General features: G+C 43.8%; 1 protein-coding gene across 7 annotated transcripts in view; it reads right to left on the bottom strand.

Annotated features, from left to right (window-relative positions):
• sox5 (SRY-box transcription factor 5) overlaps positions 1-24852 on the bottom strand; it is a 418494-nt gene that overhangs the window by 56615 nt on the left and 337027 nt on the right. For all 7 annotated transcript variants that reach the window (XM_037539858.1, XM_037539854.1, XM_037539868.1 and 4 more), the window contains 2 exons: positions 21708-21880; positions 18514-18582 (listed from right to left, as the gene is read on the bottom strand). In XM_037539858.1, coding sequence (XP_037395755.1) covers positions 18514-18582; positions 21708-21880 — 242 coding nt within the window. The remainder of the gene's footprint in view (positions 1-18513; positions 18583-21707; positions 21881-24852) is intronic.

Below are 24852 nucleotides of genomic sequence, written 5' to 3'. Positions count from 1 at the left end.
TAAGCAAGATATCGTCGCTGTCCAAAGGAAAACAATCTCCAAAACAGTAACTTTACAGGAGAGGGCGAAAACTCTCTTACCTTTCAATGTAAGTCAATGGAAAGAGATTTTATTCCAAGCAAATCTGGAGCATTTCTATTGGTCCAATCATCATGAGATTTTCACACAATGTAAAGGGAGGCTGCTGAGCTCAAATGATGCAAAAAAGTACAAATCTAAAAAATTGGAGATGTTTTATCATCAGACAGCGACAATATGCGAGAATCAAGAGCCTTTTTTTGAAGCTTAAAGAACGTCCATGTAAAATAAATGAAAGAAATTCCGCAAACAATTTAGGAACATTATTTTAAGAGTGTGGTAACCAAGTGCTGAGCTGAATGCCAGAAAATTGTAGATCAGACAAACTTTCTCTCCCACACATCCATCAACCGCCAGCGGGAATTTTTAAAAATGCACCAAAAGACGTGGGAGGAATAGGCAGAAATTCAAAAAATGCCTAAATGCCATGAAACTTTTTATGCTTCAGGTGGAAAAAGGTGGTTTTATACACTATAGCTCAAAAGTTTGGGCTCACTTGTCACCAATTGTTATTCAGTGAACCTCACACAGTGTAGACTGAAACGCTACAAACTACACAGAAACGTAAACCAACACTTTCTTCCCAGTGTGCGGGTAAATAATGCAAGTGCTATTAAATGATAAGGTTTAATTTTTCGGCTTACTGGAATTTGTTGTCACAGACTAGACGGTAAAACTTAAACCAACACTTTCTTCCCAGTTTGCACACAGAAAATAACATCTTGTCAAGTGAAATGATCTTAAATCTAGTCGACATATCTAATATTGCCCATTACGAGATGCTTATGCACTTATTATGAGATTATTTAGCTTATTTCTGGACATTTGTAACTTGTTTTAGGTCATTTTATTAAGTAAAATTGTCCCACTACCAACACTGACATCATTTTTCTGGTTATTTCTTAAAACAAGCAAAATTATCTGCCGATATACTAAAATAATTCTACTTAATAACATGATTTAAAACAGGTAAACATGGCTATGAATAAATAAATAATTTTAAATTAAGCTTATAACAATCATAACAGGAGAAATATTAGATTTATTGACTATATTTAATATAATTTTACGTGCCATTTTTTTGCAGAGAAATGCTACAATCTAGACAGTAAAACTTTATTCACAGTTTATAGTATTTTGAGAACAAATTAAAGTTAGAACATGGTAAAAATATTGAAGTGTTATTAAATAATAAGCTATGATTTTCCGTTTACTGGAATTTGTTGGCACAAAAGTGCTCTGAATGGCTGTTAAACTAGCCAGATTGGTTTATAAATGATGAGGTTCTGTTGGTGTCTCATTTCTCAACTATCGTGGAATCAGGTAAACTCTGTTATCAGAAACGTCTTCATTTTTACAGGTTCCTACAAACAGACTGAGACTTGTAAGAAAGTAGTTTCATCATAGAATCCTTTTATACCCGCATCATCAAATAATTTGGGTTTACACCAATCAGGCACGACATTCTGACCACCTCCTCGTTTCTACACTCACTGTCCACCTCATCAGCTCCACTGACTGTATAGCTGCACTCTGTAGTTCTACAGTTACAGACTGTAGTCCATCTGTTTCTCTGATACTCTGTTACCCTGTTCTTCAGTGGTCAGGACCCCCATGGACCCTCACAGAGCAGGTACTATTTGAGTGGTGGGTCATTCTCAGCACTGCAGTTACACTGACGTGGTGGTGGTGTGTTAGAGTGTGTTGCGCTGGTGCGAGTGGATCAGACACAGCAGTGCTGCTGGAGTATTTAAACACCTCAGTGTCGCTGCTGGACTGAGAATAGTCCACCAACCAAAAATATCCAGCCAACAGCGTCCTGTGACCACTGATGAAGGACTAGAGGTTGACCGACATAAACTGTGCAGCAGCAGATGAGCTGTCGTCTCTGACTTTACATCTACAAGGTGGACCGACAAGGTAGGAGGGTCTAATAGAGTGGACAGTGAGTGGACACAGTGTTTAAAAACTCCAGCAGCACTGCTGTGTCTGATCCACTCACACCAGCGCAACACACACTAACACACCACCACCACCACGTCAGTGTTACTGCTGTGCTGAGAATGACCCACCACCCAAATAGTACCTGCTCTGTGAGGGTCCATGGGGGTCCTGACCACTGAAGAACAGGGTAACAGAGTATCAGAGAAACAGATGGACTACAGTCCGTAACTCAGCGCAGCTGACAGAGGCCTACAAAACCGCTCCATTAAAGGTTTCTAACGCACAGCGATCGAGACTCTCGACTCACTCGATGTTATCTCTGAGACTTCACGCAAAACAGCCGCTGACACATCCGCATTTTCTTTTACCAACTTCTGCTTCGAATCTGCGACCAGAGGACGGAGCCGAGCGCCTGTCACCTCATGTCACAGCAAACGTCTCCCGCAAACTCCTGTAACATCTGGCCCTCGTTTCAGCCGAGAACACCTCGCCTCGGCAAGGCGCCACGCCACTTCACAAGGGCTCCAGGATTAAAAAAAGAGAGAAGGAGAGAGACAGAAGAAAAAAAAAACACGCACCAAAAAAAAAAAAAAAAGAAAAAAAAGAAAAACTGAAGCCAGTGACTTTGGCAAGGAGAGAGTCTGAAGCGCACGGGCGCAGGGAAGGAGAGGACAGATGGTTCTGCTGACGAGAGCACTGCCAGCCAAACACAAAGCCTCCAGAAGTGACATTAGTGACTGCACCAATGCAAACGCTCAGACACAGCCGCCGAGGTGAGAGAGAGAGAGAGAGAGAGAGACAGAGAGAGAGAGAGACAGAGACAGAGAGACAGAGACAGAGAGAGAGAGACAGAGAGAGAGAGAGAGAGAGACAGAGAGAGAGAGAGACAGAGACAGAGAGAGAAAAGTAGAGAGAGAGACAGAGAGAGACAGAGAGAGAGAGACAGAGAGAGAGACAGAGAGAGAGAGACAGAGAGAGAGACAGAGAGAGAGACAGAGAGACAGAGAGAGAGAGACAGAGAGAGAGAGACAGAGAGAGAGAGAGAGAGACAGCGAGAGAGAGAGACAGACAGAAAGAGAGAGAGACAGAGTGATAGAGAGAGAGACAGAGAGAGAGACAGAGAGAGAGAGAGACAGAGAGAGACAGAGAGAGAGACAGAGAGAGAGAGACAGAGAGACAGAGAGAGAGACAGAGAGAGAGAGAGACAGAGAGAGAGAGAAAAGTAGAGAGAGAGACAGAGAGAGAGACAGAGAGAGAGAGACAGAGAGAGAGACAGAGAGAGAGACAGAGAGAGAGAGACAGAGAGAGAGAGAGAGAGAGAGACAGAGAGAGAGACAGAGAGAGAGAGAGAGAGAGAGAGAGAGAGAGAGAGAGAGAGAGACAGAGACAGAGAGAGAGAGAGAGAGAGAGACAGAGAGAGAGAGAGAGAGAGAGAGAGACAGAGAGAGAGACAGAGAGAGAGAGAGACAGTGAGAGCCTGAATCAGATCTGAGGAGCTGAAATCTTCTCGCGCCCAAACTGTCAAACTGGACCAACAGAGATGCTGCACAAATTTTTATTACTTTCATAAAGTCAAAAACATTTTCTTTGTGCTGTAAAGTTACTTTTTTAGATATACAGGTTTGGTTTAGTCAACACCGATACGCAACTGTTGTACTAAAAACCTCACATCTCTATAACTTTACAACAGAGGATTATTATTCAATTAAACTATTATTCAATTATCTTAACGCACACTATAAAATGATCTAATTACACTAAACGTCAGTGTAAAAAAAAAAACATTATTCCAAGCCATTTTGGTCCATTTCTATTCTTCCCATCATCACACAATATGGCAATGTAAACAACATCTGGCTTATTAAAAATACTATTAAATATCTTCATATGATGCAGCTGTATCTGAAGGTCTGTGCACCCGGGTTAACTCACACGAGCGTCCTCTGCACATTTGAATGGACAGTTCCTGTTGCCGTTTTTATGAATGGCCAGGACCACAAAACATATTTAACATAAAATGTGCCCTGGGCAGAAGTTGTAGCACACTTTCTGTTTAATGTTTTCATTTTTCCAATAATTAGCTAGAAATATTCCGAAATTGTGCGCTAAAATGTCCTATTTAACCACTTAAATGGACCCAGGACCCACTAAAACCTTAAAACAGCTCAGCCAGGTTGCGCTCAAGTCCCTGTGGTTGCATGATAACAAAGCCTAGTATGTAATAAGTGTGATGTTAAGTTTGTTCCCAGTTGAGGGAGCAAGCAAAACGTAGTACTCTGTTACCCTGTTCTTCAGTGGTCAGGACCCCCATGGACCCTCACAGAGCAGGTACTATTTGGGTGGTGGGTCATTCTCAGCACTGCAGTAACACTGATGTGGTGGTGGTGTGTTAGTGTGTGTTGCGCTGGTGTGAGTGGATCAGACACAGCAGTGCTGCTGGAGGTGTCCACTCACTGTCCACTCTATTAGACACTCCTACCTCGTCGGTCCACCTTGTAGATGTAAAGTCAGAGACGACAGCTCATCTGCTGCTGCACAGTTTGTGCTGGTCATCCTCTGGTCCTTCATCAGTGGTCACAGGACGCTGCCCACAGGACGCTGTTGGCTGGATATTTTTGGTTGGTGGACTGTTCTCAGTTCTCTATTCTGTCTGATCCACTCGCACCAGCACAACACACACTAACACACCACCACCACATCAGTGTTACTGAAGTGCTGAGAATGACCCACCACCCAAATAGTACCTGCTCTGTGAGGGTCCATGGGGGTCCTGACCACTGAAGAACAGGGTAACAGAGTATCAGAGAAACAGATGGACTACAGTCTGTAACTGTAGAACTACAGAGTGCAGCTATACAGTAAGTGGAGCTGATAAAGTGGACAGTGAGCGTAGAAACGAGGAGGTGGTCATGATGTTACGCCTGATTGGTGTACACAACAGTTACGCAATGTAAATTGAAAACAACAATGGGAAGTAAATGATAGAGGAGATGAGGAGCCACTGGCACACATTCAGTTCAGCTCTGGTTTTGTTCTGGTGACTGTTTGAGCGGTTTAGGCACATGAATGAGTCTCTCCCTCGCTCTTTCTCTCTGCTGTACTCCTTCAGTCCCAGCAGCACTCGTCTTCTCACCACACCATAATTACTCCTCGATTTGGGTGAACCGCAAAAGCGGCGGGGACTCCCACTCGCGGATCAGACGCTCGCGGCATTCCGACGGGCCCCCTGCGGCCACGAATCACAAACGCCGCGCTACTGCTCTGTCTTTCAGCCCCATAATTGGACATATGCTCCTTTGCTGCCGCCTGCGTCTCCGCGTCGGCTCTGTGGCCACACTAGCGCAGGCTCGCTCTCTCCGGAGGCTTCCTCTCCCTCTCTCTCCCTCTCTCTCTCCCTCTCCCTCTCCCTCTCTCCCTCTCTCTCTCTCTCGCTCTCTCACATACACATATGTAGGTTAGCCTTTGGGAGCAGGTAGAATTAGAGGCTCGTCGGCCTGTTCAAAACAGCAGCCTGGGGGAGTTTAAACACATTCTGATATTAAACACATACAAAGTGATGACAGAAAAGAGCTGAGTGAGACGCGAGGGATCAGCTTCTTTATAATGAGACAAAAGCACTGCCACCTGCCTTCACTGCACCTGTAATGAATGACTTTAGATCTCTTAATCATATAAAGATGTCTGTTATGCTCCATATGTGAGATCTGCACAACACTGCGCCTTAACTGTACACCTCACCTGACGACCTCCTCACCTCCTCACCTCCTCACCTGACGACCTCCTCACCTCCTCACCTCCTCACCTCCTGACCTCCTCACCTGATGACCACCTCACCTTCTGACCACCTCACCTGATGACCACCTCGCCTCCTGACCTCCTCACCTCCTGACCACCTCACCCGATGACCACCTCATCTCCTGACCACCTCACCTGATGACCACCTCATCTCCTGACCACCTCACCTAATGACCTCCTCACCTCGTGACCACCTCACCTGATGACCACCTCATCTCCTAATCACCTCACCTGATGACCACCTCATCTCCTGACCACCTTGTCTCCAGACCACCTCATCTGCTGATCACCTCATCTCCTGACCACCTCACCTGTTCATCTCCAGACCACCTCACCTGGTGACTACCTCATCTCCTGACCACCTCACCTGATGACCTCCTCACCTCGTGACCACCTCACCTGATGACCACCTCATCTCCTGACCACCTCACCTGATGACAATCCCATCTCCTGACCACCTCACCTGCTGATCACCTCACCTGTTCATCTCCAGACCACCTCACCTGGCAACTACCTCATCTCCTGACCATCTCACCTGATGACCACCTCACCTGATGACCACCTCAGCTGATGACCACCATGCAAAGAACCTATTAAACATGAAATGGTTCTATATAGAGCTCATGGTTCTCACAAGACCTACTGCCTTTACTAAAGAACCCTTGAAGAACCTAAAAGAAAGAGTGTGTATAGAGATTATATGTTGGCTTTTCCACCCTTCATATTAATGCATTATTAGATTTTCTTTTGTATTTTAGGCAAACAAATTCACCAGAATGCACCCACCCAGTCCCCCCAGCACACCCCGTGCTATAGTCTGTAACGTCTCCAGGTTTGTGAGGCTACCAGCGCTGCTGAAACAAAGAGTGCAGGAAATGAGGTCGAGGCTCTGAGGATCCGAGGGGACTCCAGTAAGCCGCTAATAGTTTAGTGAGAACGCCGCAACAGCTGCTGAGCTGAACTGAGGGTAGTGGGCACGACTCTCTCTCTCTCTCTCTCTCTCTCTCTCTCTCTCTCTCTCTCTCTCTCAAACGAGGAGGCTTCATAATGTGGTCAGACAGTGAATTTGTTTTCCTGTGGTTATGTCCTTCCGCCGCTGTCGTGGCCTTTCTGTCTGTTTCTCATTCCGACCATTTAGCCTCTGCCTCTTGAATCCAGCAGAACATTCCAGAAGACTGCGGAGAACACAACCAGCGCTGGCTAGAGGCTCCATTAAACCCGGCTAATCCTGCCCTTCAACAGCTGGCTATTGCATTCCATAATGCCTCCCTCTCTCTCTCTTTCTCTTTCACTGTCTCTCTCTCTCTCTCTCTCTCTCTCTCTCTCTCTATCTCTCTCTCTCTCACTGACTCACATACAGAAGGAATCCCTGTTGAAAGCTTCAGTTCTAAGCCATGAAGTGAAGTCGCTCTGCTGCCAAGACCCGAAATGAGAAAACAAGTGAGGCCGTCAAAATGGCAAAAAAAAAAAAGTAAAAGATCTCGTCCCTAGTAAGAGCCTCCTTAACGCCAACACTGAGAAATACTTCCATTTCGTGGTGCTTATGAGAGGAACAGGGCTGTTTCGGAATGTTTAGGGAAACGTAGCCGCCCCAGTCTTATTGCTTTGTGTTGAATGAAAAAGAAACATTCATTCTTCATTAATATTCATCTGGAAAAAGTTCCATACATGCAAATATAAACACAATGCCTTCTAGCTAGCAGCAAAACTTTGAACATCCTTTAGCCTCATTTGAAAGTCAGACTGAACATTAGACCTGAGCAAAAATATCCAACTGTAATTTTTCTGGGCAATTTTGTGACTGAAGTTTAAACGACCCTTATAGTGGAAAACTATAGAAACTATTCGTACATGGGCATTCCATATATGGAAGAAGCCCCTGCCCCCAAAGCTTGAAGTTATAAGGAGTATTTCAGTCCAGACCTCCAGACCTTTGAATGAGGCACAGTACAGGGCAGCCTATCAGAACAGAGCTCATTTACATATATCAGTATGCACCGTCACAAAAACAGCCTGTTTTATTTTTTATTCTAAGGGATGAACAGAGCTTGGAAAATGGTCATGTAGAAATTATGCCAAAATCATATGACCATTATAAGTGGACCTCAAGGAAAAAAAGTAGTCACAAGAAAAAAGTAGGGGCCTTTAAATGTGGTCATTTTTTCATAATTTAAAGCTGCACTAAGTAAGATTTGGGGATTTGGAGACCTCTCTGGCAGAAATGCGTAACTGCATGCAACGTTTCTAAGAACATGTTGCTTTACATAGCATTTGTGTGCATTATTTGAGTGGCGTTAATACGTAAAGATGTGTGATATGGTGTGAAAAACAGCCGACCCGACGTCTCTGACTTTTAAACGATGATTTCAGGCTTTACGGAGTGACTCGCGGCAGCGCACACTCACCATATTTTAGACTACATTTATTCTCCTTCATGAGTAATATTGAGAAAAAGCTCCAGGGGCCGAACTCACGAAAGTGTCATGTTCAAAGTTTCACGAAATAATTTTTTTTTTTTTTTCTTTATTTCAATGTCAAGGAAAAACGTTATGAAGGAAAAAAAAAGTTCTTTACCAATCAACCTATTAGGAATTCTCTTATGTTGTTTTCTTAACTATTTTCTTAAGAACAGTTCTAAGAAAACGTGGTATTCATGAAAATATTATGTTCTAAAATTTGACATTAAATAATGTAGAATATAATGACAATTCCAGCTCTTACGATTTGAAACAAACGCACTTTTTTACACTATGATTCTGATATAAAAATGATATAAAACCCTTCAGGCCTACTAAATCATGACTGACTGTGCACATTATACCCTCGTGAGGCCCCCTGGTGGCTCGGGGGATCTCAGCAACAGCAAACTGGACTGGCGCATTTCCAAAAAAAAAGACATGTATGAACATTTTTGATCGTTTCTCTGCATCTCATGAACGTTTTCATCAGAAAAGCTGGACAGACAGAGCTGATCTGATAAAGACACTAAACCGACAAACTCGTATGTGACAGGAAAGTGACCGAACAGCCCAGCGCAGCGCATTCGGCTCGCTGATGTAAACGTAAAGATAACGCAAATTCCACCTTCAGCAAACTTTTTAAAACGAAAAACATCAAAAAGGAGGAAGGCCACAACATGCAGACGCTGCCTCTGCAAGCCTTGTAATCAAGACACCACTCTTTAAGAAAGAAGAAAGGAAGAATAGAAAAGGAAAAGATGCAGCTCAGAAGACGACATGAGAGAAGAACTTTTTTTTTCTTCCCCCAAGACTTTCATAATCGAGAGAGGGAGAGAGAGACAGAGAGAGCGGGAAAAAAAAAATATTTAAAGAAATAAACGGAAGAAAAAGTGGAAAGTTGGCAGCAAACTGACTCCGAGTCTCTCGCCAGGCGGCACAGCTTGAACTTAAAGCTTTTTGAACATAATGAAGATGTGCCGATAATTAACATATGTAGTGTGAACAGGTTTGCTGGCAGAGGAGAGAGAAAAAACTCCAAGGTAAAGTTATTATTAGGGAGTAATTAGCTCTGTGAAGTAAATGAGTGGAACAATAGCTGCCAGCATTGACAATATGGCGCACATCTGAGAGAGTGGAGAAGTAGCGGCGGCGGAGAGAGTGGGTCCCACAGCTAAAATCTGTTTCCAGCCATATGCTCCGGCAATTAAAGCCGGGCCTCCGTGACCCGCCGCTGAAGAGGGGACACGTAGCCGTACAACCAGTAATTAATTTGTGCTGGATAGTGGCGGACTCGTGGGCTGCTGCTTCGTGTAAGCTTGCCTCGCGTGAGCACAGGCCGCTAGCTTTAACGGTTAGACAGCTACGGCAGCAAAGTGGTGGCTACATAAACCAAAACTCCTCCAGATACAGACTTCGACTTCTCTGCGGCGTTGGCTTGGTGGGCTGTGTTAGTGTGCTTGCGTCCCAAGAGCAGGCCACTAGCTGTAACGGCCAGCCTGGTGCAGCTACGCGTATTCCGTAGCTGCATAAAACACGACGTCACACGTTTTTCTTTCGTCACACGTTTTCTTTCGAGGTGGATTCAAAGGCTGCTACTTCATGTTAGTGTGCTGCTTGAGTTCCTTGTTGGTTCCTGATGGTTTTGTGATCTGTTTCGGCTTTTCTGATGGGCGGATATCCCAGTGTAAAGGAGTGAACCGCTAACACGATTTGACTCCCCTTTTTCTTCAGTGGTGGCGACTTCGCGTTGGCCTGCTGCTTATGAGCACAGACCACCTGCTTCAACATCTCGCCTGCTTTGACTGCATATTCAGCGGCTACATAAGCCACGTTCCTACAGATGCAGTCTACTCGGTCCTGCTAGCGTGCCGTTCACGAGAGCACACCACCGGCTTTAACAGCCAGCTTGCTATAGCTAACCTGCTGAGGCTGTATATTCACTGGCCTCATAAACCGCATTCTCGCAGATACGGGCTTCGACCTCGTTTCTCCTTTAGTGGCGGACGCACAGGCTGCTGCTTCACGTTGGCATGCCATTCACCAGAGCAAACCACTGGCTTTAACAGCTGGCCTGCTACGACTTTGCGTGTTCTGTGGCTACATAAAGCATATTCTCACATACATACATGCCACCGAAAGCCCCCGTCCCTTCCCACAGGACCTGGTTAAGTGAGCCCTACGTCGACAGAGAGAAAGATTAATATGTGGAAAGCGGACGCCAAACCGCAGCAGTGCCTTTCTGCCGCAGCCACCGGCTCCACGGGCTCCGTAAATAATTACATATGGATCTAATGGTGCTCTTCGGAGGCCGTGAATCTCGGTGTCACCACATACATCCCATACGAGGGAATCACGTGCTGGACTACTCTTTTCTCCTCCTTTCGGCCCTATTCTCCACCGCCCTCCTTCAAATTTTCTCTCCAAAATTTCTCTCGCAACAGCGCAAAACAAATGGCCTTGTGGCTTTTTATCCGCTAACGCAGTGCCATTTTCGACCTAGCCCCCCCCCCCCCCACCCCCCCCCCCCCCACTCTTCTTCCAAGTACTCTTCATTTTTTTCCCGCTCTTTCTTTTCCGATGGACGGCCCTTTTTTTCCGTGAGCCAAGGGCACCTTTGGCTGATTAGCGGCTAATGAAATTGAGTGGCGGGCCTGCGCCGGCGCTGCCTGCCTTTTATTAGCCCTCCATTAGGCGGGAGTGCAGGCGGTGCGTCAGCCGGCCGCCGTAGGTGGGCATAGCGCAGTGCCCATCTGCTCCACTGCCTGTGTGTCCTTCCTCAAATAGCTCCCATTAGCTGGCAAGCCGCCGCGGCGGAGAGGAGAGCGTCTCCTGCCTTCTTCTCCGCCGCCACGGCGCACGGCGCAGGTACCTCGGACCATAACTGACTGCTATAGGACGCTATGAGGGAAGAGGAAGATGGGGGAAGGTCCCTTTCGCTCGCTGCCTCTGTCTTTCTCTCTCTCTTTGTTTTGATCTGATCTCTGATTTTCTGCTAAAGAACATTCAGTGCAGGTCGTTTTTATTGCTGTTCTGGTTGCACATGTACACTGAGCTCTGTTCTCTCGTTTAGAGGCACAATTTCCAACCATTTTGTCGTTTTCCGTGGACCCTTTCTTCCACCCATCCTTCTCTCCGAGGCAAGTGGGGTTTATAAACGTGCAGTTTACATACAGCAACGAAACACTGAACGTCCGACTACGTCTGCTTACGGTTACCAAAGCTGCGCTAACTGAACCGACTTATGAGCGAGCACCTTGGACTATGCGCCCCGTGCAAGAGTTTTGGCGCCCCCCCCCCCAAATTGCGCGTGCTATGACTGAAACACACAACTGTTCACGTTTACCGTTTATTGGTGAATTCGAGACATTGGGGGGAAAATGAACCATAGAATTTAAACTGCATTGATGCATTAAAACTGCAAAAATGATGTATAAGTGTCATCCAACATGCTGAACTCAGTAGAAAATCAATAGAAGTTGTGCAGCAAAATTTGCGTCCAGCTCATTTTGACTTCAATCAACAAAGCATATCATTTGACGAGTGCTGCTCATTTGCATATGACTATAAGCGCTCTCACTTTGCTTTCGTTCACTGACGTTAGGTCACATTTTGCATTTTTCATCGGCGTGACTTCCATTCGGGCCTTGCGTTCAGGGCTACAAGGGGGAGAGAAAACCATGCGGGAAATAAATAAATAAATAAATAAATAAATAAAAGGGCGCTTTACGCCCAGCGCACAGAACCAGCTCAGCTGCTGCAGTAAGGAAAAACACCAATTACATTCATTTAGGTGTAATGAGACAAATTAAACAATTACACAGCCAATTGGGTTAGCCGCTCCTGTGCGTGGGACCTGGACTAGTGCTGATGAGTGTGTCGTCTGTGCGCTAGCGGGTCTGTTATTCCTTTCCTTTCTCTCGTCTCCGGCCCCCCCACGTCCATGGGAAAACGAATTTACAGGCCTGAGAAGCCAGCAGCGCTTGACAGCCGCGCTGGATTCGGTTAAACCTGCGCCCGACGCGTGCGGGTTTCTTCATCGGTCCGCGTTTTATTGAGTTAGCGTACAGAGAGGTAGGTTGAGCGTAATATGATTTCTATAAGCTTCCATTAGCCGCTGTCGCCCCTGTGTCTGATCACTTAAACAAGTTAGTTGGACCGCCAGGCCGCCACGGCTCCTTTGAGTTAGAGGCTGGTACCGCTAAACGGTGCACGACCCGCATCAAATTAGCTGCCCACTACCTCGCAGGAGGCCCGGTCAGGCCGCCGGCCTCCCGCTCGGGCCGATGAAGAGGCCTCATGCCGAGCGCATGGTGAAACAGAGCCAGCGTGGACGAGGCGAAGCTTCTAACACCGGCAGGGCATCCCACGGAGCTGGAGGAGGTGTGCTGGGAAAAGCTGCTAATGAGAAAACGAGGGTGCAGGCAAGGAAGGAAGTGGCTGTTGGAAGGAGAAGGCTTTAATAAGAAGCAGTAGAGGCAGCGGCAGCAGTGGCGCGGGCCTAAAGGCCTGCCTGGCTATTATGCCTCTTCTTAAGCGTGGAAATGTATTATAGATGGCCTGCGTTTCGTGCCTCGATGCCTCGCACCGCCACGTGAGCCTCCAGCCGCTCGGCAGGTGCTTTCTTTTTATCCAAAGTGGGCTCTCTCGCGGCTCGCTCGGTGGCAATGCCAGGGGTCCAAGCACGGAGGGTTTTAATGAGAATCAAAGATAGTTCGGGGGCACTGCTAGATGTGTATATGCTGTATTTGCTGCCCCCAGGGAGCCTTATGAAGTGGCCTGTGATAGGTAGCTTTGACTACCTGCTTTAAGAGTTTACCAAGTTTCCACACAGGGAAAGTCTTTCAAATGCTCTGCGGGAGCCTTGCTGTATTGAGCTTCTCGGCATGTGGGTACATATGAACTGTTCTAGAAGCCCCTCGTAGTCATACAGTCCCACTTCCCAAACTACTCCAGTGCTTACAGTGGAAGGACGGAACCCTTAAGTTGATGTCATTGCTAGCCATAACAAAAGTATGTTGGAATTAATAATAAATAATTTAATTTCTCACTCGTAGTTCAGTTTGGTCAGTAAGTGGAAAAGTGCAAATTCAATGAGATGTTTTATTATGTTTTGAATTCCTGGACAGTCGCTGTCATGCATGCAGCTGTGTTTTGTGGAAAGGCAAAATTGACCTTTTTGTCATGTTTTTGTCAAGTGCGGCCTAAAAACTGCCAAAATAAAATGTGCATCAGACGGAAATGTATCTCTTTGTATATTATGCAATTAAATATGTAATAACCTAATTATAACATAGCTAAACATAAGTAATAACTCAAAGTTCTAACGGTCAAGGCTCCTGCACTCTTAATAAAGGTGCCAAGAATCTTTTCTGTTCCGCCACTTTTGGTTCTCCTAAAAACCTTTCAGTGAGGGGTTCTTTGAAACTATTCTTTGTAAATGAGATGTTTAAAGAACCTTTTTTAAGTTGAAGGAACCTTACATTACCTAATTGGTACACATGTAAAAGTGATGGTTGTTCAAGGGTTCGGTAATAATAAGATTATAGTTCCATATAGAACCATGAACACTCAAAGAACCCCGCCTATATAGCATCAAAAAGGGCTCTGCTATCGTTACGATGTTAAGCTTGTGACCTCAGAAGAACCCCTTTTGGTGCTACATAGGACCGTTTTCAAAAAGGTTCTATATAGAACTGCAGTATATACAGCACATTTTCCATCAACATGCAGAGAACACTATAGTCATGCAAAAGGTTCTTTAAGTGTTCATCGTTCTACATGGAACCGTTTTCTTTACCAAAGACCCTTGAAGAACCATCTTCTTCAGAGTGTATGGTATCACTCCATGAACCCTTTGTGGCTCTTTTAGAGTGTGGCACTGTTCCAGAAGGCAAAGCTTATCATCCTCAAGACTGGACAATGTTTTCTGACCAAATGTGAGGGAATTGTTTATTAAAATGAGGAAATTTGAGCGGAACGTTTCTTTAAGTGTTCCTCATTCATAGAGAACCAACGCGAAATATACCACCACATATCAAGAACAGGTCCAAAGCTGAAGCGACGGCTTCATGCCTGCATGTCTGGGCTGCTGTCTTCAGCGCTGAGCGAGTGCGAGGCTGATGAAGCGCTGTGATTGGCTGCTAACGAGGCTCTGCTCTGTCTGCTCAGTGTGAGAAACTATTGTTCCATGGGGCTGAATGCAGAGATGCTTGTTTGGGAAAAGGTTGCGAAGTCATGGGAAAAAGGAGCTTTGTTTCTCTGAGGGTCGTTTCTCTGAAGCACTCAAGCGGACGTGTTTTTCGAGCGGACGCACACACACAGCTGCTCCAAGCACACACACACACACACACACACACACACACACACACACGCACACACACACACACAGATAAACTTGCCAACAGTGATATGCATTTGAAGTAGGCACATACATAAACACTGTTTTGATGGGCTTAGTTTTATATGGGGAGATGAAGTAATATAATTATTATCTGCATTTCTCTGTGACTGTAGCCCAAATCTGGCTTTTACCTTCTTATATTAATAATGCAGCAGGTTATATAATTAATAGTATGATATGAAAAGAACCAATAACATAACCCCAAGTTATATTAATCCCATGCAATGAAAAAAAAAGAATAGCTATAATCCCAGGTTATATTAATCCTGTGCTATAAAACAAAGCAATAGCAATAATCCCAGGTTATATTAATCCTGTGCTATAAAACAAGGCAATAGCTATAATCCCAGGTTATATTAATCCCGTGCTATAAATCAAAGCAATAGCTATAATCCCAGGTTATATTAATCCTGTGCTATTAAACAAAGCAATAGCTATAATCCCAGGTTATATTAATCCCGTGCTATAAAACAAAGCAATAGCTATAATCCCAGGTTATATTAATCCTGTGCTATTAAACAAAGCAATAGCTATAATCCCAGGTTATATTAATCCTGTGCTATTAAACAAAGCAATAGCTATAATCCCAGGTTATATTAATCCCGTGCTATAAAACAAAGCAATAGCTATAATCCCAGGTTATATTAATCCTGTGCTATTAAACAAAGCAATAGCTATAATCCCAGGTTATATTAATCCCGTGCTATAAATCAAAACAACAGAAATAACCACAGGTTATATTAATCACATAATATGAAACAAAGCAATAGCTATAATCCCAGGTTATATTAATCCTGTGCTATTAAACAAAACAATAGCTATAATCCCGGGTTATATTAATCCTGTGCTATTAAACAAAGCAATAGCTATAATCCCAGGTTATATTAATCCTGTGCTATTAAACAAAACAATAGCTATAATCCCAGGTTATATTAATCCCGTGCTATGAATCAAAACTATATATAACCCCAGATTATATTAATCCCATGCTATAAAACAAAACAATGGAAATAATTCCAGATTATATTAGTCCCATGTGAGCTGGTTTGTCAGTAGAAATGCTATATATTCTGAAAAACAAGCAAACAAACAAACTTTTCTTGTGTATTGAGGCACTTGAAGCTGTTTGTGGCTGAAACCAAACCCATATGTCTTGTTCTGCCTCACTTGTATGACTCAAAACATTAAAACTAGTAAAATAGTCCAGTTTTTCCAGTGATTTTGACTGTTGCCTGCAAATTCCCAAGCTAATGACGCTGCTAGCATTGCATTCACTTAAGGCAGTGAGGGGTACATATGACAACTATCATGAAATAATTTGGGATAAAGAAGTCCGTAAATCAAGCAGCCACTTCATCTGAGATTCCTTATCCTGTGTGAATAAGCATTAAAGACATCCTGCTGTAAAACTACATCTCCCACCTTTCCACGGAAAACCAAACCTGTTTTAATAGCACTTTACGCACATTCACTCTGAGCTGCATGGCATGTGCACATGTAGACAAACAAACAGCTGCATCACACACAGTCCACACGTACAGTCCAGTAGGGGGCGCCGTCTGAGTATGTGGGTGTGTGAATAGCCTCAGTGTGATATGGCGTCCGGGACAAAGGCGAGACCTAAACTCAAGACCCACTTTCACAACCAAATCAGATTCATCTTCAGTCTAAAAGAGGCTTCATGTACATATAAACACCTGCAATCCACAAATTATCGACATTATCAGCCAGATTAGACGCCCGCTTCCCAACTCACCCCCTACACTCCCAGAAATAAAGGTGCTAAACCATCACTGGGGCAGCCCCCCTCTCGTCACTGGGGTGGGACCCTCAAGGGTCCATCTCAGTGCCTTTAGTCAGGGAACATAACTGAACCATAATCCACTGAAATGATCTGTTCTAAGCTGGACTGACTCCACACACCCCGCCCCGCCTCGCCTCCAGGCTTTTACTCTACTGCTCTGTTTTAAATCATTCGGTTATGAAAAGGAACAAATACCAACTTTTCACCTGGAGGAACTGATTTAAGGTGCACAGTTGGACCTGCACAGAACCACAAGGTGTCAGTCTGGATTTATCACGTGCAACATGGGGCTCGAGTTGAGCTCAGGTGTGTTTTGTGTTTATTTCTGTTGTGTTTTTTACTGTAGAAGGTTTCAGGTTCTCTCACAGTCCCTCTCGTGCTCTGTCTTTCTCCCTGTCTCATAACAATAGCCGTGCTCTGAACAGCTCCTGAGTTTGAGAAGTGGGTAAACATGCCCCTGAGTGAAACCAGGGACAAAGTTCAACAGCACATCAGTCACTCCGCAGATGATGAGAGGGAGTGTAGGGTTGGTGGAAAGTCACAGCAGACCTTTCCTCTTGTTTGTTAAGTTTGCCAGGTGTTTGCTGCAGTGGCAGCAGTGGCGTGAGGAACTTTAGCATAGCAGGGCTAACAGGTAAGCAGAGGAGGGTGTGTGTTGTTTTCTGTTGGGAAATTCTGTATAAATATGCTGACAATAATAATGTTTAACGTTTAGTTTCAGTACATCGCTGCTGTCGGAACAAAAGCTTATATCTCCAAAATGGCAATTTTACAGGAGAAGGAAAAAACATACATTACTTTCAATGGAAGTCAATGGAACCAGAATTTTTTCAGAGTCAATTTTGGCCATTTATTTTGGCCCCTTCATCCTGAAATTCACACACAATATAAAGGCCATCATGTGTTTTCAAAATATGTTAAAAACTGAAAATCGACAGAAATTGAGACACAAGGTTTTGTTGCGTCAGCAGCGATATCCAGCATATAGTGCTGGTTTTCGCAACTTTTGAAAATGCCAAAAAGTAGCAGATCAACAACTATTAAAGTACCTAGTAAACTTGTAACTTGTAAAACTTCAGTGAAGCGTCTGCCAGCACTAGAACTGTTTGTACGGCTCTATTCCTCAGTTTTTGGGACTCATTTTGTCTCAAATAAAATGGTAAAGCTCCGAAGTCAGAGATGTGACCAATCACAAAGCAGCACAGATCAGTCGTCAACCACAACAGAATAAAATAAAATAAAAAATTAGTAACTAAGCATCAATTGGTAAAATCTAACTGAGTAAAAAGTACACACTACAAAAAATAGTAACTTGTCACGTAAAATGATCGTATTTCTGGTCGATATATCTAATATTTCTTATTTTGAGACGGTTGTGCAGTTATTAGAAGATGATTTAGTTTATTTTATCATTTAGTCATTTTATCCCTTCTCACTCTACTGGCATTTCTTAAAACAAGCAAAATGCTCTGCCAATATAGTGAGATAATTTTACTTAATAAAATCACTTAAAACAGGTAAAACCATTAAGAAAAGTAGATTATCGAGTGGATTTCTGATCATTTCACTTGACAAGATGCAGGAGTAAAAGCATTATGAGCACAAACCCATCAGCACTGTACTTGAGTCAATGTAGCCAGTTACTATCCATCTCTAATATAGATCAATTCTTTTGATTCCAAGCTAAATAATCAATAATTTAATACTGAGTTTCTCAGACAAAGTGTTTTGTTTTGGACTCAAAGTCATAGAAGTGGTCAGTCTAGCAGAGTCGGTTGGTGATTGTTCGTGGATAAAGAGGCTGCTGGATGAGCTGCAAGACAGCCCAGCTGATTCTTGCCTGTGATTGGTGGAGGGGGGTTGATTGCTGATTGGTGGGCTGATTTGTAAGGCGGTGCTGATGCTGTGGATGCGCGTGTGGGTTTACATGGCGTCTGGTCGCATCTATCAACCAGAACTGATTGCCGTGAATTTCCATTGTTACACGCTGACGTCACACACACATGCACACATACACAGATTTGAAGACACACCTGGATCTGCTGCTGCAGGAGGTTGATTTTGTGTTGCTGCTGCAGGAGCTGCTGCTGTTGCCGAGCAATCTGGAGACACAAGAGACCACAAAGCGACCGTCAGCTCGAATATTCAGAAACAAGGAGCTGCCTCAGGGCACACATGCACGTATACAACACTGCAGAAGTTTGGAATCACTGTGGAAGTCATGAAAGTGTCCGTGTTTGGATGGTCTCTGGGTTTCATTCTTATTCCCATTCTTTTTAGATAATCTCTGACTGGTTTCTAAAAGTAGTCATTGGTTTTTGCTGGTACGTCTGTAAACTTAATGACTGGGCTGTTGTTTCTTTTTTTCTCTATGTTGGTTCGGAAAAGCCAACTTACTGTTCTGCGTAAACTTCTTCTTATTCTTCTTATTCTACGCTCAAATTTTACCAACTTTTTCACAGTCCACATTTCTTTTTGACATGCAACCACCACGTTCTGCACAAATGCTCCTTATATATAGGAATTCTGTGCTCAAAAATTTTGGACTGATATGGTTTTCATAAAAAAATACAAAAACAAAAAAAAAATCCCATTGAAAATAAATGGTGGAATGTTCAGAACATTCAGCATAACCAACAATGAATCTACCTGCAGGAGATTTAAGGTGGCAGTGTATTAAAGTAGCAGTAAATTCAAGGTGGCAGTGAATTTAAGGTGGCAGTGTATTTAAGGTGTCAGTAAATTTAAGGTGGCAGTGTATTTAGGTAAAATCACGCACATATGTGTACAGAACCACTTAGTGTAGACGTTACTATGACAGCCAGCATCATGTGAGCTCCAGTCAGAGTGAGATGAGCAGCAGTGAGCAGTGATTGTGTTTTTAACTGCTTTAAAATGACGTCAGACTCAGGAAAACGTCCTTCACACGTCCTTATTAAAGAAGGCCGAGAGGAAGACGTCGTGATCTGAGACGCATAAGCTGGACGTCCGTCCCACCGCCGTCTTTTAAAGATCAGAGCGTGAACTTCGCGACGCACATGCAGATCGGACAAACTTTCCGATAGGGAATGTAATCGGATACAGGAGTTTACACGAGCATTATTCTTCTATTTAACGGATGATTTACAGGATTATCCACCTCGATCAATCTATTATAAATTGTATTCCAAATAGCCTCAGTCGGACTAGACTATTCCGATTAAAGTGTATACGTGGACGTATTCTGTTCCGATTGAGTTATCAGTTGGATTATTAACGGATTATCAGGCTGCATGTAAACATGGCTAATTAAACAGTGTCCTAGTTTATCTGATAATAGTTACACCTGGAACAAATTATTTTCTGATTATATTAATTATAAATGACTGAGAATAAACAAACAACTGGTATTAAATCCATCCTGCCAGAGGAATGGCCACTAGGGGGCCTGCAGAAAGAGGCTAATCCAATAAAAGCTACGTTCAGTCATGAGGCACTGATGCGTTTGTGTGTGTTTCTGTTTGCTGAGTGTACTGGAAGTCTTCGGCGTGTGTTTTCGTGCTTGTGCGCCGACACGAGGGAGGTTGTGAGGAGGCGATGTTACACCTGGAGCACAGTTTATGTGAACGTGTTCCCTTTGTACAGTTTCCCAGCAGCGACTTCATGCACAACAAAGCTCCAGAACACTCTTCTCTATGCAAATAGCTGCAGACGCCTGCCTGTGTGCTGGAGGGGACTGGAACACTCTCAGGTTTCTCTCTCTCTCACACACACACACACGCATTAGCCCTGTGATTGTGGTTGGAGGTGGTGTGTGTATGCAGTGTGCTTCTCTCGTGTGTGTGGATGAGTGTGTGTGTGTGTGTGTGTGTGTGTGCGGATCTGGACTGAGCTCTCCTCACAATGTGCTCAGTGTGAGTCTGGATTTCCACCCGTGCGCTCGCCTTATAAACGAACGAGTGTGTGCACGCACTTACACACACCTGCGAAACACATCTGGTCATTTTGCAGCTTCACTTCTTTGAAGGAGCTACTCACGCTGCTGTAAATCTGATGCGCTTGACTTCTGCTCAGACACAGTTCTGTTAGGTTTACATTTTATTCATGAAGATCTTGTTTCCAGGCTGTTTACGGACTGTTTCGACTGGCTAGCGTCTCAGTTTTCAAGCAGCATCACTCACTCATATTATTAACCTCATGAACCCAACAGGCCCGGCATCAGAACCAAAAGGAGCCGCTGCTTTAAATCTGCCACCAGAGAAGCTCATTTTATCAGGCTCAGCATGTAGAGCCATAGATTTCTGTGTGCAATGAGTGCATAAATGATGAACCACGCTTGGTTTGCTTGCTCAGGTCGGGTCAAGTTGGGTTCGGACAGAAACGTTCGGGGTGGCGTTCATCTTACATTCTCTTTAAAGGCACTTCGTATAACACAAAACTCACGTCGCTGTTGTCGGAACTAAACCTTGTATTTCCATAATGGTGACTTTACAGGAGAAGGAAAAAACCTTCGTCACTTTCATTGTAAGTCAATGGAACCAGATGTTTTTCAGTTATTTTTGGCCATCTCTTGTTTTCCATTCCTCATGATTTTTTTACACACTGTAAAGAGTAACAGGCATTTTCAAATTATGGCAGAAACGGAAAAATGCCAAAAATGGAGATGAGAGATTTTGTCCCGACAGCAGCGACATGTTCCATATCTAAACGCTCCGTTATCTTCATCACTGCTTTCCAAACCCGCTGCAGCAGCTTCAGCAGCTGTAAACTCTCTGACGCCGTTTCACACGAGTCTCCGATGTGGACTGAGTGAAGAATGAAGGGTTTCCGGCGTGACGGTCAGTCCTTACTGATTTCCTGAGTGTGTATCGGTCAGTTTCACACAGCATGTAGACGGACACACGAACCCACCAGCTCCACACGGTGAGAGGCAGATGAGGTGTATCTCAGCCCCTCTTCAGAGGCTCATAACTCCAGGTGAGAGTCTCGTATGATCTCGTGATGAGATGGAGTGGAAAGGGCGGCTCTACGGATTCAGGAAGGGTTTGAACTGGATTTCTGAGCTGCATCATGGCAAAGATACTCACACAGATATAAAAGTAGGCGCAGAATTAATCTCTATTACAGTTTGAGAGAAGCAGTAATTTATATTAGATTCCCTTTTTTCAGTAAGTAACCAAACACTGTGTGTGTCTGTAGCATATGTAGCATGTGTGTGTGTGTGTGTTTGTGTGTGTGTCTCCTCTACCTGGTCCTGCTGCTGCTTTGCGAGCTCCATCTGCTGCCTCTGTTTCTCTATCTGCGATGCGGCCAGCTTCTTCTGCTCCTCATGTGCGGCCAGTAGCTGCTCTCTCAGGCTGCTCAGCTGGCTGATCATGCCCATCAGCTGCCGCTCCTTCTCCGCCAGGCTGTCCGGGGTACCTGTGGGGGTGGCAGGCCAGAGGTCAGCAAGGGTGCAGGACGCCACATGTGTGTTATCACTCTCGCGCCACTGCTGGATTTGGCGAGGGCTTGCCGAGCATTTGGCGTGAAGTGATCTTTGACCCTTGTTTGGGCTGAGCTGCTGTAGCGTATGAGGTGATATACCATTAGACGGCGAGAGAGGAAGAGTTAAATCACTCTCAGGGATGTCGTTCAGCCTAGAAGACCACAGCGTGTGTGTACATGTGCTTGTTTTGCTACATTTTCAGGGCCTAAGCTTGAAGGAAAAGCAGAGATCGACAAAAAGGTCCTGACTTTTTTTTTAGTTCTTCCTTTTTTAGTCACTGTGGTTATGCCAGGTTAGGCTTAGGAGTTTTACATTACATATAGGCACTTACATGTACATATAGGTACACAAATATAATATAGGGTGGATTATTATTACACACTGTCGCAGTTGGAACAAAGTCTTGTAACACCACTGCTGATTTATTTCATTATAATATATACCAGCTGCTGTTTACACTGTTACAAAATTTCATAACCAAACTAAAAATGCCCAAAAACGATTGGAATAAAATCTCGTTACATTAACTACCATTGAAAGTTAAGAACGTTAGTCCTTCCTAATAAGTGAGTTAGTTTACAGAAGGTTTGGAGGGTTTGTGCGGACAGTAATGGTATATGTATGACATGTTATAGGTATATGTATTGTAGGTACATATATGTAACATGTAGAGCATTTGCAGTGTATACAGAACATATTACTATTACCTATAAATACCTGCGTATATATCTGGCACATAATATTACAGTACTTGCATATGCGTAATACACATGGAAGATACTGATTGAAGTACTACATTACATTTATTATAATATTACATATATTATTTCATATTATTTCATATGGGAGTTATTATTATTATGTACACATATATAACACATAGGGGAGATATTATATATAGTACTTGCATATATGTAATTTATATAGAACATATTTATATTATTATATTTAGGGACTAACAAAAATATAAGACATATGGGACTTATTTTTGCAAATAGGTTCTCACACACACACACTCACTATATATATATATACAGAAGATATTTTATACAATACTGGTATATAGGGACATATATAGGCACTATATAATATATGTGATATCATTTCAGATGTTAACTTAAACATATATCATATGTATATATAAAGCATATGGGACATCATGGGACTTCTATACACACACACACACACACACACACACACACACACACACACACACACACACACACACACACACACACAGACACACACACATATATATGTGTGTGTGTGTGTGTGTGTGCGCGTGTGTGTGTGTAATACATATGGACCCTATATCCTAACATTATATAAAATGAGGCTGTGTGTGTGATCCGTCACCCTGCCTGCTCCAAAAGTCAACAGAGAACAAATGTATGTCAGTAGGTTCATGTGTGTGTGTGCATTTGGGGTCACATATCTATAGGTGTACACCCCACCCCCTTACACACACACACACACACACACACACACACACACACACACACACACACACACACGCACATCGTTTGCACAATCCCCCTTTGTTCCTCGCTCTACCTTGAGAGGGGCCACATTCCTCGATGGGGGGAAAACAGATGAGGAGAAAAAAGAGGAAAAAAACGGGGGAGTCACAGGAGCTGACCTGACCTCGTGCCCCCCACAGGAAGGTGAGAGTATGGTCCATTTATCCCCCCCATCTCCAATCCCCTAACCACACTCACACACACTCAACAATGAACAATAAAGGCAACTGTCAGGAGTGGCTCATTGGAAAAATAAGCCAGCGGCTGTCCTTAACAGCTCAGAGACTGGGCCTTTCACACACGGGTGTGGAGCGGAGACGCTCGGCACAAGAGAGGGGCTTGTGTGGAAAGTGACGGCTCTTCCAGAGGGAGAAAGAAAGAGAGAAAGATGGAGGGAGAGGGAGAGACGGAGGGATCAAAGGGAGCTTTCTCTCGTTCTCCTGCAGCTGAAAGGATCTCTGTAGGCCTCTCGTTCATAGAGGGGACTAATAAAGCAAAAACACAGGGAGGAGTGTAACACTGTAGGTATTCTTAGGCTAGTGGGCATAAACACACTCTTAGAAAGTCCTCGCTTTCTTTTTACTGCAGTAGGTCAGAGATCAGCCTTCATTCATTTACTTTACGGTCAAAAAAGCATGAGGAGATATTTCTGAAATGAGTGAACTTGCTTGATTGGAAGCTACAGAGAAAATGTGGCTCCTGACAACCACCTGGAAGGCCTGGTAGACACCAAAGCTGCCCCCATCAGATAAACAGCTCTTAAAATCAAGCTGATGTGAAAACATCCACAGGTGTTTCTGTACCATCCTTCCAGAAAAATGAACAACTTTCACATATCGGCCGTTCTGACTGGTATTTACGCCTATTAGTTACATAAAGCACAACAATACCTTTGTATTAAATCCATATCATAATAAAATCTCTTCTTTTCTACTTACTGCACTTTCTTATTTCGATGAGCCTAATTACTACAGAGTAGCTGATGAACTTTTAAGGGTTACACACGCAGGAATACATGCTCACACACAAGTTTGTTTTTGTGAATTATGGGGACTTCCATTCACTGGTCACACTTTACGTGGGTGGTCCCCTATAGATGATCTATAGATACTTAATATTAACACATTTTCTGGTCATACTCAGTTGAGCATCAACAACATTATACGTAGGTCTAGGTTGAGGACTAGCTTTAGGTTTAGGATTAGATTTAATATAACTTCAAGTTCAGTTGCATTTCTTCGATATGAAGTTGAATGCTAGTTAAAGACAGCTTGAGGAACTACAAAGTATCTACAGTGGATCACCCAAACATTAAAATTTACATTAAAATTGAAAGATGTTTGCTGTGGGGACAAGCTTGTGGTCCCCACAAGGAAGAAAGGTCC

This window comes from Pygocentrus nattereri, chromosome 1, assembly GCF_015220715.1.
Source record: "Pygocentrus nattereri isolate fPygNat1 chromosome 1, fPygNat1.pri, whole genome shotgun sequence".
Classification (NCBI taxonomy): Eukaryota; Metazoa; Chordata; class Actinopteri; order Characiformes; family Serrasalmidae; genus Pygocentrus; species Pygocentrus nattereri.
Note: the sequence above shows the minus strand (reverse complement) of the source record. Positions and strands in the feature narration are given on the sequence as shown.